A 16,381-nucleotide genomic window follows, 5' to 3' on the forward strand; every position below is an offset into this window, starting at 1 on the left:
GGCTACCGATCACTCAGCCCAGCTTTTGCCGTCAATGCCAGTCAGCGGGAGTAATGTGGAATAAAATTTGGTATATAGAATTGTTTGAATTTCGCACTTGCTAATTAATAAATAGAATAATCGATGTTTGCGAATTATGAAAATTCTAATAATATGTTACTTGACTTATAATGTTGTAAATAAAATAATAAATTTTCGAACTTGTGTGAAATTTTACTTTATGAAAAATGGTTCAGTAAATTTTACTCAAATCCACTGCAACTGTTTAAATGTTTTGGTGCAATATGTGACTTAACTTGGTAATTTCCTGAAGCTAAAATTTGGCCAGATTTGAAATCTTAATATTTAATTTTATAATTTTCGTTTATTTCTCAAACTTTCGCATTTCCCAAAATTATAATGAAATAATTTTGCACTTCCAGTTCAAAAGTATAAATAGTCTAATTCCTAACCTAATTTTAAATCTTAGTAACAAACAAGATACATTTTTTTATTGCTGAACTAACTTTTGTTTGAAAACTCATTAAAAATACTATTTCAACACAAAAAAGCAGAATATAAAGGATTTTCATGGAGTCAAATTAAGTGTGTTTTTTAAAATCGAATTTTAGACATTTTGAAGAGTTGCCAAAGCTGAAAATTGCATTTGCTAAAGTGTGAACAAGATTTTACAAACTGATAAAAATTTTTTTTAAATAATTATTCTTTCTTTTAAATGTAATAAGTGTTTATCTTTTTGTGAAAAACTTAATGTTTTTGGTTAAAAGTCAAGTGTTTCAGTCAAAAATATATTTTGTTCTTCGTTAAAAATACATTCTTTGTGGTTGCAGACTCATAATTTCAGTACAGAGATAAATGTTACAAGGTATATTAAATATTTAAACAATTTTAATTTAAAAATTTAGAGTTTGCCCTTTTTCTAGAAGTCAATTTCTTTACGGGGACAAGTAAGAATGTCTATCGGATGACTTTTTTCTATTTTGCTTTGAAAACTTACAAGAACTATTAATTATTTAAACAATTTTAATTTAAAAATTAAGAGTTTGCCCTTTCTTGGACAAGTTAATTTGTTTAGGGGCTCAACTAAGAATGTCTACCGGATTACTCTTTTCTATGTTGCTTTGTAAATTTACAAGAAGTATTAATTATTTTTAATATTTTCATTAAAAATTAAGAATTTGCCCTTTTTCTGCAAGTTCATTTCTTTTCAAAATCAACTAAGAATGTCCAATCGATGATTCTTTTCTATGTTGCTTTGTAAATTTACAAGAACTATTAATTATTGGAACAATTTCAATTGAAAAGTTAAGGGTTTGGTTTTCTTTCTACGAGTAGGCTCCATTTTTTAATATAACCAACTAAGAATATCTTTCCGATGATTTTTTTTCTATGATGCTTTGAAAATTTACAATTGTTAATTATTTCAAGAATTTTAATTAAAATATTTAAAGCTTGGCTATTTTGTTAAGGAAGACGCATACTTTGTTTACGGAGTGAACTAAGAGTGTCTTTCGATGATCATTTCCTACGATACTTTGTACATTTATAATAATTATTGATCATTTAAACAATGTTCATAAACATATTGAGAATTGGGGTATTTTTTAATTAATAAACACAATTTGTTTACAAAGTTAACTGAGATTGTCTTTGCGATGATTCTTTCCTAAGTTATTTGTTGAAGTTACAAGTATTAATAATCTTTGTTTAATACTTTCATAAAAAAATCAGAATTTAACTATTTTTTAGATTTTGACCTTTCTAATAGCAAAAACTTTTATTTACATTAGTTTCAGTAATTAATTATTTTTATTAATTTCTTTCAGTAATTTCATAATCATTTCAGTTGAATATTTTGTTTCATCAAAATTTTCTGCACTATATTTTCTCTTGCAATATACTTATCCATATATTTTACTGTGACTAATCACTCATAGTCGAACATATAACCAATAATATTATTAACTATTATAATACATGAAAAGTTGTGCGTATCGACATTTTGATGTTTTTTCCAAACTTACATAAAAATGTTTAGTATTGCACAATAATTTATTCTGCCTCATCAGAGGGTACCCATGCAATGCAAAGAATGCAGCAGGAGCTCGAAGATGAAAAGCGTAAAAATATAAATGAAGCGGAATTTGATGACAACGGATTTTTGGATGATAGAAACATAACTAATGAAGCCCAAAGTGCAATGATAAAGTTGCAACATAGACTTACTACAAGGACAACGCAAAGTTATTCTGGAGAAGCGATGAATTGGGCCATGAAGCAGCGTTTTTATTCAGCATCAGGATATGACAGAATGAGGGAGGATGGCTTAATACTGCCTCATAGCCGAACTGTTGAGAAGCGCGTTGCACTAACTTCACTGACAATTGGTTTCATACAACTTGTTTTGCAACACATAAAACAAAAGTTGCAAGAAATGCCAGAATGTGCAAGAAGGTGCATTGCAAAGTTCGACGAGATGGACATAATGGAGAAGTTGGAGTACGATTCTTCGAAAGATATAATCGAAGGATTTGAAGCTCTTGTACCACTGGGTTGGACTGCAAGACGAGCAAATAAAATGTTCGCTATAACTTTAAATAGTTTGGACACTTTTAATCCATAGCGAGCACTCGTTTTCTACGCATTATCGTACAATGGTGTTAGCGCAAAAGATTTGGTAACTCTGATCGGAATGTGCATGGATAAAGCCACAGAATGTGGTGCGGATCTGCAAATGGCCTATGTGATCAGGGAGGACCAAATAGATCAGCCTATACACAGCTAGGCGTCATTACAGACATCCGTTCTTTTATAACAAGAATACAAGAATCCTTGTCACGCACGATTTTTGTAACGCAGTCAAAAATTTAAGAAGTGTATGCCAAAGTTACAAGGAAGTAGTAATCGACGGCGAGTACGTAGCATTCAGTGACGTATATGACACTTGGGTAGCTGATAAATGTAATAATTTATCTAATACTCTTGGTCTTTTAAGCAAGACTCACATGCAGCCTAATAACTTCCAACGCCAAAACGACAGGATGGCCTTTGAACTTGCAAGTCATAAACTTTCATGTGTCACGGAAGCTGCATTCGCACACGAAAAGTTGTCACACCGACGATCAAGAAAACGATCTGGTTCACAGACAGCATGAATGACGTTGTGGATGTATGCAACACTAGCATTAACTCCAGAATAAATGGAAAAGGAATTAAAAGATGTGAAAGTGCCGGAAGAGAGAGCTGCACAAAGGGCCATAGAGTTCCATGAGACAGGAAACGTGAAATCAGTCGAAGATGGCAGGTCCAAGGCACATCAACATTTCAGGAAATCAGCGGAAAACTACTATCGGCGAGAAAACTATAGGCATCTGCCTTTGATGCTTAACAACTCAGTCAAAAAAATGCTAGCGCAATAAAAAAACCAAAAGCAGAATTTTCTGGAGGACGAAGTAAAATTCTGTAAAATCAAAATCACCATTTGAAGATAAAAAAACTTTGGTCCTGAGATGAAGTGTTTTTTAATTAAAACAAGAAAATGTATAATTTAAAAACATCTAGTTTCGAGAAACAGAATGTAGAAGTTTACAATTTTAAAGTGACAGGAGCCTAAAACTGGAGAAGGCTCGGTAGCAAAAAACGATAAAAAGTATAATTTCCAGTATAAATAAAAAGTAAAATCTTGCTTCTACAATGTTGAGTTGCTAAATTGAAAGAAGATGATTTTGATAAGAAAAAGTTAACCAATTACGAGTAAATCATTCGAAAATTATATAATCATATAAATAAAACTGTTCACAATTTAACAACTTTAAATACAACACGTTTCAACATGAAAACATTACAAATTATATATAGTATGGGTCAAAATAAAATACCAACAAAATTTCAGCTTTACAATTTGAAGGGCCTGAAATTAAAAATAGAATAGTCTTGGAAATCGAACAATTGTACAATTCTGCAATTGTTTCATTTCAAATGTAAAGGCTTAATAGTTAAAATTTTTCCAAATGAAAACTTTCCTAATCAAATCATATCAACTACAAGTGCTAAAAATTAAAGGAGAATTTCATACTTAAAAAGTATGAAATTTCATATATGTAAATTGTTTGGAGTTACAAAATTTTGAATATGTTATTAGTTATTGTTAGTTTATTGTTATTTTCCTAGATCGCCGGGTAACAAATAGTTCTAATTGCTCCAGTGATCATTAATATTTTCATAAAACTCTATTATCGACTGAAATTCTATTTGGCAACAGAGACTCTTTCGCTGATTTTACTCACAACAACTTGTAACAGGCGATTATAGGTATAAACTCATTTATACGTACATTTTGTATATCTTACAGGCAAAGTCCGATGTGCCGTCCACCACAGTCTGCCTAGTCCCTCCGCAAATTGACTACTATCGGCGAGAAAACTATAGGCATCTGTCTTTGAAGCTTAACAACTCGGTCAAAAAAAATGCTAGCGCAACAAAAAAACAGTCATTTAAATGCTGAAAGTGTTCTGCCTTAATGTGCTTGGCAGACTGAAAAATGTAAAAAAAGTAAGGATTTTCGGGTACATTTAAGAACAGTCAAGTTTAGAGCAATATTTCTTATACAAGGGGCGATGGGAAAAATTTGGAAAAATTCATGAGTATGAGGAAACCTGTTGTGAACCAGTTGCAGTTGAGAAATTTAAAAAAATAATAAAAGTTGTTGTTTAAAAGTACCCTTTCTTCGACCCGTGACCAGGTGCAATCCAAGCATTCAGAACCAGGGGTCGAAGAATGGCACCAGCGGTCCACAGTAAAACAGAAAAGCCCCCCCCCCCCCGCACCTGCTTTCTGTCACTTGTTTTCCAACAAAAAAATGTCTAAAAATATCGCGATTTTCACAAAAAAGAAGACTAACACATGCTTCCCGGTTATTGAAAATAAATATAGAGACTATCCATTACAGTTTGCAGTTTGAATCGCTTTAATATCTGTATTAGACCTGAAGATAATATATTTTCACATTTTTGTACTTTTAAGCAACAATTTTTATTATTTTTTTAATTTCTCAACTGCAACAGGTTCACAACAGTTTTCCTCATACTCATGAATTTTTCCAAATTTTTCCCATCGCCCCTTGTATAAGAAATAATGCTCTAAACTTGACTGTTCTTTAATGTACCCGAAATTCCTTCCTTTTTTACATTTTTCAGTCTGCTAAGCACAAAATTTTTTTTTACATAAACGTCTTCAAGCTTATTTACGTAGAACACTTTCAGCTTTTAAACGACTGTTTTTTTGTTGCGATAGCATTTTTTTTACTGAGTTGTTAAGCTTCAAAGGCAGATGCCCATAGTTTTCTCGCCGATAGCAGAAGGGTTTTCAGTGACATATTTTGCAGGCTATACAGCGTTCAAAACTATGGAGAAATTCAAATGTGATCGATGCTTGGAAGATATACAGAAAGCTCCAGATGCGAAAGGAGACCTCAATGATCAATACATAGAGTACCGAGAATATGAAACAGATTACAAAGCTTACAAAATTAATCTGCTTGCCAGGCCTGCGGAGAAGTTTCGCAATGTAGCAACAGCTAACTTGAAAACATTTGTTGAAAACTTCGGTATGAAAGAAGAAACGTCCCATGGATTCAGAAAATTATTAATAGAGGATACTAAACGCGAAATGCATGAAGTGGATCCAGAATGGTATTCGAAAGTACCTTGTCAGGGGCACCGAGAATTTGCAACATATACATTATTCACTGCAAAAATCCAAAGACATTGTACCTTGGAGGACAGAGAAGCAAATCAAGATAGAAGTAATAAGACACAAGTCAATGCCGCTAAAAAAAGAGAGACTGCCAAGAAACGTGAACATCAGACAAAAGGTTAAAAGAGACCTGCCAAAGAAGTAGAAGAAGAACAAAAGCACTCAAGCATTTCAAATCAAAGCATCGAGAACTATAATTTGGTGATTGTGAGCTCTCTTGTGTTAAAGCTTCTACGGCTTTAACGAACACATTCTCATCACGTATCTCACGCTTCGCACTTTATTTCGTGAAAAATGCAAACTTTCTGCATTATGTTCGACTCTATTATATCAAATTTATATTATATTTGTTTCTGTACCTCTGCCTGGGGCTGTTTATTCAGATATTGAAAAATAAAGTACAAATCTTCTTTTTAATGATTATTTTAATATTTGTTTCTTATTTTGCCTTAAATTTTATTTTTAGCCACTCTGAAAAATGTTGATCATTTCAATAAATGTACATTATTACCATTCATAATATGCATTAGTATTGCAACAAAAGTATTTTTATTATTAAAAAAGCACAATCTATTAAAATGAAACTTATTATTTAACATTTTACTGCAACTGGTGTCATTTTTCTACAAATCTAATTTGATAATATTCAATGTAGATGTAATTCAGGCGAAAAATGTTATTAAATAAAATGTCTGGTATCTTTTTGTTTTTTCCAAAAAGTTTCTTTTTTTACTTTTAAAATATTTTATAACCCGAGTTTATAGTAAACTTGTAGGTAGTTGTTGGTCAAACAACTTTTGTCTTTTAATTTTGTTCGTCTCTTGTGTCGTTTTTTCAACCGAATTTTTTTTTAAACCAAGTATCCTATTTTTTACGATTGAAATAGAATCTAATCGTCCTATCGAAAAATAGTTAATAAGAAATTTACAGATCTTTTCAGGGTAAAAAAGTTTAGCCTGTTAATTTTAATTCATATCTTGAGTCGTTTCTCCAAAAATTGTAATTTTTAAATTTTGAACATTATTTTTTACGATTAAAACAAGAACTATGTGTCCTATTAGAAAAATACCCATGACAAATTTGAATGAGTTTTCACTATTTTTTGGAAGAGCAACTTTCGTCTATTTATTTTTTTTCATAGCTTGTTTCGTTTGTCCTAAAGTTAAATTTTTTATTTTTAATGTTGTTTTTTTGACTAAAAACAAGAACTACGTATCCTGTTGAAAAGTGATGGATAAAAAATTTGTATATTTTTTCAGCGCACGCAATTTTAGTTAATTCATTTTTTGTATCTTGCATAGGTAGACTAAAAAATGGAATTTTTGATTTTGTATTATTTTTTATATGATGAAAATTTTAATTTTCTACTTTTCAACCAAATTCAAAAAGTTGTCATGATAATATTGTCAGGCCTTCAAAAATCAACGTTTTTCTTCTCAAGAATTCTTTGTATACGATGCGTTGTTTGGCTAAAAATGTTCCTTTTGGTTCATTTTTTTTGGATTAATAAAATTCTATAACTCTGCTCATTTTCTTTTTATTGAAAAAGTCAAAAGGAAAAATGATTCAAATTTCCGAGTACTATAAATAGCCTCACATTGAACTTTAAAATCTTGAAAAAATTGGTCTGAAATATTTTAAAATTGCACTCTTTTTTTAAATTTTCATCCAAAATACCTGGTTTACGAGCTCGTTCTTTCTTTTTAGGCCTTAAAAATGTGTACCAAAGCAGAATCCAAGCTGATCAATCTTTCGAAAGTTATCGTGCCTACGCGATATAGACGGCAGACTACAGACAGACACATTCGTAAAAAATCGTCTTTTCTGGCTCAAGGTGTCTCAAAACGTGCAAATTGTATGAAAAATGATGAAGTGAAATTTTACATAAAACCAATACCTTCTCATTAGGATGAAAATATAAAAAAACATAAATTTGAATAAAGAGAATACAAAATTCGTATAAGGTTTAATACAATTAATAAGAATTTAATCTGCAATTCTATTTTCTGAATGGCAGGGTGGACAGGCCTGTGCACGGAATACACGAGGAACCACTGAAAAAAAAGAGTCGTAGCTATACCTCCTGGGTGGCATGGAAACAAGCTGTTTACAATAATTTGAACAAAATTTTTATTAGGAGTAATTAACCTAACAATAAATTAATCCACCATCACAGAAAAAACAAAGTGTAAAAGTGGTCCAGTTAAAAATAATGGGTGTAGTCTCGGAATGCAAACAAATGAAGATCGGTAGGGGTTACATATAAGAAATGATTGATTTTTCAATAAATCCTTGCCAATCTCCATTTTCTTGCATGCCGAGAGAACCCCGAGCATTTTGGATTGAATTACTTTTTACCTTTTTTTGCGATTGTATTTTTTTATTGGCAGGGAGAAAAAGCAAACATTAAAAATGTGTTTTTGAATGATAAAGACTTTCTCGCAACGTTTAAGGCAGCTGCTTCTTCTTCAAAAAATTCGCCTGCCTCGTTGCACAGTCTAATGGCACGTAATTTTAATGACAAGTTCTAATGTATTTTTTAAATCTTTTATCTTAAATTTATTTCTATTAGAACGTTTTCTATTTAAACTTCTAAATTCTTATTTAAAATAAAATATCCTAATTTTCATTGTTTTAATTTAAAATAATTTATCATTGCAGGATTTTAATTCGAAATTATATAATCTTTATCGGTTAAATTCGATTTATTTTAACTTTGCAAGCATTCAAAATTTAAGAGATCAATTTAATAAATTCGGAAATTATTTGAATTCGATTTTAATTGAAAATACTGCAACCTTAAAAGTTATTCCTTTGTAGAGAAAAAAAGTTTTGAATAATAGTGAAAATTTAGTACAAGTTTATGAATTTATTTTGTACATAAAATCGATTGGTGCAGTTTAATTCTAATCTAGTATCATTATTGATGAAATTGTATCAAATTATTTAATAAAAATTTGCCGCAAGGAATTGAAAATGTAATACATGTTTCTTTATCCATTTTAAATAAACACTTATATTACTTAGACTTCATAGACCGCATTTGTGTAATACCAATTTAAAAAAATGTACTTAATTGCAAAATTGACATTACAATTATTTTATGTGGCGAACCTTTAATATTGTCAATGTGTTCACAAATAAAATAAGGATTAGAATTGCAAAAGTATTATAATTTTATAGTTATTTGTTATTTTGCAAATCATATCAGAATCCTTGCTTCTACTTTATTGGTGTTTTGAGAAATCTTTGCTAAGACAGGGATTTGCTGCGAGAAGCAACGGATAATATAGATTTAACATCCTACCCTCAGAGCAACGATTTTACCTACAGGAAAAGAAGGAGCAAGGTAGTACGAAGAGGGCAGTAGCTACGGACCCGACGAAAGTAGCAGCTACATATTTTTTCTCCCCACTCCGTCGCCACTTGCCGCATCTATGTTATAATATCTTTGACTGCACTCTCTATCTTCTCAATGCGATAGAAAAAGAGTTTTTGGTTTAAGGCCATGTGATGAGTATAACAGCTGATCAAGTCAGTCCTAAGATTAATATTTTTCACTCATATTGAAAAATAAAAGTTTACATAACGCGGACATTTTTTTCGGGAAATGTTAATAAATATTAAAGGATCGTTTCTAGCCTTGCAAAGAGTTGGAGGAAGAAAAAAGTTTATTCATTCATATAACGATTATCGACGGACACATTCAGGTTTTACAGCAGAAGTTTGACTTTTAACTTTCTCTGACGGTAATCATGCAATCTGTTATAGCCACAGACTCCTAGAAGTTCGAAGTTGTCCACTCGCCGCGCTAGTACTGATTTGACACAGCTGATACCAGAATGATACGTATGCCAGACCAAATATGTTTATTTGCATTTCAAGTGCAAACATTAGTTTTTGCATTATTTGTGCATAATGTTCGTGAGCTATTTTTGTAGTTTTGCCCCACTTTGATCAATATAAACCTCATGACTAGCCCATTGACAACACTGCAAATTGCTTGCAGGGTTCGACGACAGCACAGCTGGCATTTCTCCAAAATAGCAAATAAAAAAAAACTTTTTTCAGTATTCTAATTATTTAGGACCAGATATACATTCTTGCATGCCTTCTATTTATCGTGCCAAATTTTTAACACCATATCTTATTCCGTGTGGACGCAAGTTGTGAAAAAAAACTTCCACTGGTATTTTCTTCAAAAGAAATTTTTTCTCAAAATTTCCATCGAAACAAAGCAGAGACATGGACTTTATTACCTACTCTTTCATTTTCCAAACTTTCAGAGCGATACTTCATTTCATTTAGACGTAAGTTGGGAAAGAAAAATTTAAGACCAGGTTTGGTTACGTGACCCTGTCGTCACATGGCCTTAAGACGATCTCAAGGTTCCGCGGTCTACCTGCCCTCTCGGCAACCTTTTTCTATTGTTCAGCGCTGGGCTGGATCTCAAAGAGCTGTGGCTATTAACCCGCACCTTGTGCATTATGTTGCAGGAGTACATATAAATGAAATAGTGTATGAACTCTGTTGCGCCATACCATGGAGTTCGAGACAAATGCGCTTTGCCGTGTTACAATGTTTTGGCAATCTCTGACGGACCTAAGGAACCGAATGAAGCATCTACAAAGTACCCGTAAAGACCCAATTGGTTCCCCATTCGGTTCCTTTTTTAAAAACTCAAAAAAACAGCAAAATCAACTTTTAAATTGTTGAAATTCGGATTCTACATTAAAATTCCCTATAGAAGGTGACAGAATAATCGCAATAGTTTGTTTTTTTTTTGCAACGGTAAAAAGTTTTTAAAAATATAAGACGTATAACGCTTTTTGACCGGGAATTTTAACGTAGAATCTGAATTTCGACAATTTAAAAGTTGATTTTGCTGTTTTTTCGAGTTTTTTTTAAAAAGGAACCGAATGGGACCCAATGGGATCTTTACGGGTACTTTGTAGAGGCTCCATTCGGTTCTTTCCGTCCACCAGGGACTGCAATGCACAGTAACGTACGTTACTTAAAGACAAAAGTAGGGTACACTACTTAAAACATTTTTATACTATTTATACTACTAATTGTCAACAAAACGAGCTGGCTTCTTTTTTTATGAATTACAGAAATTTTTAATCATTTGGATACTTTTTTTATAGACACTTAATCTTTTTGGTAGAAAATTCAGTTGCGTTAACAATTAGACTTCATACATATTTAATTTAGTATAAATATTAATATTTTTTCATTTCTTTGTTATGAACCAATTTTAAGAACAAATTGACAAATAGTCGTATTATAAGTAAAAAAAATGTTTTTTGTTGCTAAAAGTGCTTCATAATAATGTAGGAATGATATTTAATTACAAAACTAATTTAAAAGTTCATAATAACCAGTGTTTTTTATAAAACCTGAAATTTAAATATTTCGCCATAAGAATTGTTTATAAAAATGGTTATTATAAGCTTTTCAATTAGTTTTGTAATCAAGTGTCTTTCCTACATTAATATGAAGCACTTTTAGCAATCAGAATATATTTTTACCGATACTAAGACTATTTCCTAATTTGTTCACAAATTGATCTATAACAAATATATGGAATCGGCCCAAAATTGAAAGCTCCGGACATTTTTGAACGAAAAAGTGCATTTTCTGCCACTGTGCGCGACTTCGACTCGACCTCCATGGTAGGGCCTAACAGCGTTCAGACACTATTCCATTTAGATGTCCCCTCTAACATAATGCAGAAGCTTCCGGTCGAGAGCCGTCCAGCTTCGAGACCGAGTCCAGCGCTGAACGATAGAGCAGCCCCACTGCTGATCGACGCGAGCCCGCTTTCTGTTTATTCTGTAAGCAAACGTGTGTGCTTTCCGCTTGAGACTGAACTGACGCAACTTCATGACACAGTCACTCAACTAGGCCGTTAAAGTACTAAAGTCTTATCCTTCCTTTTCGGCCCCGCGGCGGCTTTCACCAGAAACCGCGGCGTGGCGTCTATACTCAGAAGGATCCAATCAAGGTAGTTGAAATTGAAGTTCGACTGTATTTGAAATGGTTATAAAAGCAAAAGTATTAATCCATTCAATTTTAGTTACCACTTTCTTCCAGTATTTTATCTTGATGTTTCCAGGTGAACTCATTAGTGTAGTTATAAACAGAAGCGGTACAAATTAGCTTTATTTCGTCTCCGTCAGTGATATCAGGGTAGTTAAAGTCAATGATTCCGAAACCCTCTGTGTTACCATCTGTCAACAAAATAATTCCAATGATTTATTTGAGATAAGAAACCTCACAGAACATTTACATTATAAGCTTATATTTATGTAATAGAATGTGTTCGTTAATGAAATATAGATCGAATAAATATAATGAATGTAATTTAAAATTAGAAGTTATATTTCTATATCTTAATCAGGATAAGATGTTAATAGTCTTACCAGAAACAAAAATAATTTCGTCTTTTCTATCACAGCCTAGTTCATTACAAGCTTCGCAGATGACTTTACCAGTCATTTTGACTCTAAACTTTACCACCGATTCTGACTTAATAGGGGAGTCTTCTATTAATGTCCAATTCTGTAAGAATAAAATAATCGGATGATGTCATAATGTAACAAGAATTTAACATGCATTCAAATTTAACGAATAATGATTATGACGTTAACATAACACAAGATTCGATTTTAAATATTTGATTAACCAGAAAAAATGTTTGAGTCCCTGAAGTTGATTAATTTCTGAAATTTATAAGTGAATACCCTTGTGCTTTACCTACCGAAAGATTTTCAGTATAGGATCCTTTTGGAGACGGATAATTAGGGCTATTAAGATAGGTCCAGTTCACAGTAGCTGCTGGATATCCTTCTACTTCATTTCTAATCTGCACCTCTTCATTTGGGGCGTAATATGATTTTGGTTTCTTAATACCATTTATGGGCATCACTAAAATATTGTCCATATTACCATTAGAACACATGAATTATCAACAAAAACTAATTAAAATAATTTACTTTCCGCAGAAAACTCGAATAAGTATCGTAAAAATGGCTGTTGGAAGATCAACTGTATGTAGCATAAGAGAAAATACGCAACGCATGGCGACAGATAGAAACGACTTACCTCTCGCACTCTATAATAAGTATATGGACATTTCTACATACTTAGTATAGAATGCACGAGGAACTTAGTTTCTCTTAGTAAGTTTCAAACCTTTTTAACGCTATTCGTTTTAGAAAACTTGGTAAAAAACTTTGACTATTGTGATTTCAATATGAATGGTTTAAACAAAGTTTTGAATATGTTAATATTGTAATGTATTACTTCTGACGAGAAGAGTGAAAGTGATACTGTCGGTTCCGTATGCGTTTGTAGCTTCCACTGTGAAGTTACCACTATTTCTGAGTATTAATTTATCCTTGAAAAACGTTGTGGATGTAAATTCGTTATCCGTAAGAATCGTATATGATGACAATTGTGGGCTAAGTTTACTTGAATCATATATGGGGATCGAATATCCATTTCCCAAAGAATATGTCCTGTAAAACGAATACTTGGTTCTTTTTTTCTGTTTGGTTTCATAATATCCACACGAAATTGCATAAACCATGTTTAAAATAATATGTTTTATAAGAATAATGAAATTACCAACGAATTACAGGTGCTGGATAGGCGTGTATACCTACGATCCACTGCACAGCATCTCCCTGATTTGCAACATGTTCTCTTTCCTGAACCTCAGTATGCAGACTTAGAAAACCGTACTGGGGGTCTGGTGAAAAAAGTCATATATAAATAGGCATCCATCTATTTATTAACCCCACATCAGCTGATTAGCCCTTTAGCTTTAAAATGACTTTTTCAGATTTTACGATTTTTTAAAAGTACCTCGAAAAATACTGGAACATATGTATACTAAAGTCTAATCTAAGTAAACGCCCCCGATAGCATTTTAGGTTGCTTAACACTTACCGTGAATTTCTATGGATGTTTGCGCTGTTTTCGTGTTAGTTCTACTCGTTGTTGCTCTGCAATAATATTTTCCTGCGTCATTATCTGTCGAATTTCTTACTCTTAATACAGTGGTACATTTTGTCGTATGTAATCTATTATCAGGTTTGCAGATACTTTGTGATTTCCTGGTCGTCTGAAAATTAGAAAACTTAAAGAGAATTTCCGAAACGCAGTACTTATACGTCCAGATTTTCCGACGAACAGCCGTGGCGGGACAGATATGTCCCTGTTCCCTTTTCCAGTTCTGCCACTCAAGTTTGCAAGATTTTTGCAATTCGTCACAGAAATCTGAACGACTAACTACGGTCTTTAAAAAAAGGAACTATTTAACATTTTTTTAAGTGAACCTACATTTACAAGCTGAAATTTATCCCCAACACGTGTGAACCATTTTACTGAGTATGCATCAGATTTCGTTAGAGTCGCAGTACAGTTAATGGAGAAATCCTGACCACGAACGACGTGACTTGGAATGACGGGAGAAATTGAAAGATGTTCTATTGTTGCTTCCACTAAAAAAAAATTTTACACATACTTTATAGATATTTTTCGGGAAGAAAAAAGATACAGTAAATTTTTAAAAATATTTTTTTTTCATTTATTTAAAAAAATCATAATTTTTGAATTTGTGAAGATTATTATTTTATCAATCTGGTGCATAAAAACATATTGTACCACGTTCTACGATTTTACGTTCTACGATTCTCTATTTGGAGTTACATATACAACATTGCTATAATTTAATATTGTAAAAAATGCATATATATTACAGTTTTAGCAATATGGTGCACGACCCTATGATCACTATATATCCTTAAACATTTTTCACTTTGAATCAATCACGTTAACGAAGGACTATGAATTTCAAATTATTTCCTGAGGAATATTACTTTAAAACATGGTACACAGCCAGATTGTTCCAGGTTCATTAATCCTCTATTCAGAGTAATATACAGCACTAGTATAATTTAAATTTGTAAAAACTTCCCGCAGATTACAGCTTGAGCAAACTACAGCACGGCCTTGGGCATTAGAGTAGTTCACGTTATCGGTGAACTTCTAATTTATGAATAATTTAATTATAGGATTCCTTCCAATAAAAGGAAGAATTCAACAAAAAAATTTGGACAATCACCATAAAATTCTTCTATTGTAATTAAAAAAAGATCCTCTTTAAAAAAAATCGTTGTACATAAATTTAAAAGAGGAAAGAAAAATGAAAGAAGTATTAGAGAGAGAGAGAGAGACCATCATTGTGTTGTTGCTGTTCGCACCTGCTCAAATTTTGCTTACCCTGATAAGGGTGCTGTACGAGTACCGAAGCGTTGGTGAATTTTAGTGATAAATGTTCTTTTATTGTAATTTGATTATTATAAAAACAAAAAATAAGAAAGAAATAAGAACAGAGTAGGACGGGGATTTGGTTTGTTGCCTTATTATTTTTCTTTCCTCTTTTTTATTTTTGTACAGAGATTTTTTAAGGAGGATCTTCTTTAAATTAGAATAGAAGCATTTTATTATGGTTTTCCAAATTTTATCACTTTGGATCATTGGTTTGATTTTCAGGAATTATGTACATTACCTTGATTATTGAACGTTAAATAAGATTTTTAATTTGAATTCATCTAATTTAGATTTTTTAAATTATGAATAATTCCTAAAGATTATTATTTTATCAACACACTGCATGGCCAGGTGCACTAAATATATTGCTTCTACATGAGGTATTCTTATAAAATATTCATAAAAGGTTCATTATAAATACTTTTATTATATTATTGCGATGAATTTTAGCATTTTGGATTTACCCATGGCTTATACCTCAAGGCGCTTCCTCAGGCTTGAAAATTAGCCCATGTATTACTCTGACAAGTTTTTCTCCAAGAATTCTGAATTGAATGATTTCATATTTCAACCACAGATTATAAATGCCTAAATGCCGAACATACTAGAGCGCTTTATTCGAAAAATAGCCTGGTTCTTGTTTTATTGCAATTAATTGAAAATTGATGAATTTTTTGCGTCTGGAAAGTATCAAACCGCCATCATGAGTGTACTCACAGAGAACATAGTTCTTGGGCCTCTTGATAAATATGAAACAGCGGGAGGTGTAGAGTGTCATTTTTTCGACGATACCATCGTAAATGAAATGAAATGAATAATTTTCTTATTCATTTAATTTATTCGTTCATTCATTAATTTATTGATTTATTCATTTATTCATGTACTCATGTATTCATTCATTTCATTATTTTCATTTCATGGTGACAATTTTCAATTGAAAACTCTGCAATCAGAGACAATCATAATTTTCCTATCTTTTTTCTTGAATCATTATTTGGTTGAAATTCAACTGCTTGCGTCACAATAAATGTGCTCTTAGTCAGAATTGATTAAATTTTTTGGTTCAAGATTCATATCATGTGGTTCCATTTCATTACTTTTCATTCGAAAAATTAAAATATTATTCACAGGAAGCGGAGGAGCCTTCTTTTTCGAGGTGGGGACCTAGCTATAGAATTATAAAATTAAATGGCACAATGTGTACTGTTTATACTATGTTAAAATGTAATAAAAATGATTAATATATTTCCAATCGATTTACAAGATGGAGTGTTTGCGAAATAAA

At 31.9% G+C, this 16,381-nt stretch overlaps 1 protein-coding gene across 3 annotated transcripts in view; it reads right to left on the reverse strand.

Annotated features, from left to right (window-relative positions):
• The window catches only part of LOC117172386 (vascular endothelial growth factor receptor 1), a 170,861-nt gene that overhangs the window by 67,503 nt on the left and 86,977 nt on the right, over positions 1–16,381 (reverse strand). For all 3 annotated transcript variants that reach the window (XM_033360248.1, XM_033360249.1, XM_033360250.1), the window contains 7 exons: positions 14,104–14,264; positions 13,711–13,885; positions 13,387–13,510; positions 13,063–13,277; positions 12,518–12,684; positions 12,180–12,318; positions 11,838–11,987 (listed from right to left, as the gene is read on the reverse strand). In XM_033360248.1, coding sequence (XP_033216139.1) covers positions 11,838–11,987; positions 12,180–12,318; positions 12,518–12,684; positions 13,063–13,277; positions 13,387–13,510; positions 13,711–13,885; positions 14,104–14,264 — 1,131 coding nt within the window. The remainder of the gene's footprint in view (positions 1–11,837; positions 11,988–12,179; positions 12,319–12,517; positions 12,685–13,062; positions 13,278–13,386; positions 13,511–13,710; positions 13,886–14,103; positions 14,265–16,381) is intronic.

This window comes from Belonocnema kinseyi, chromosome 5, assembly GCF_010883055.1.
Source record: "Belonocnema kinseyi isolate 2016_QV_RU_SX_M_011 chromosome 5, B_treatae_v1, whole genome shotgun sequence".
Lineage (NCBI taxonomy): Eukaryota > Metazoa > Arthropoda > Insecta > Hymenoptera > Cynipidae > Belonocnema > Belonocnema kinseyi.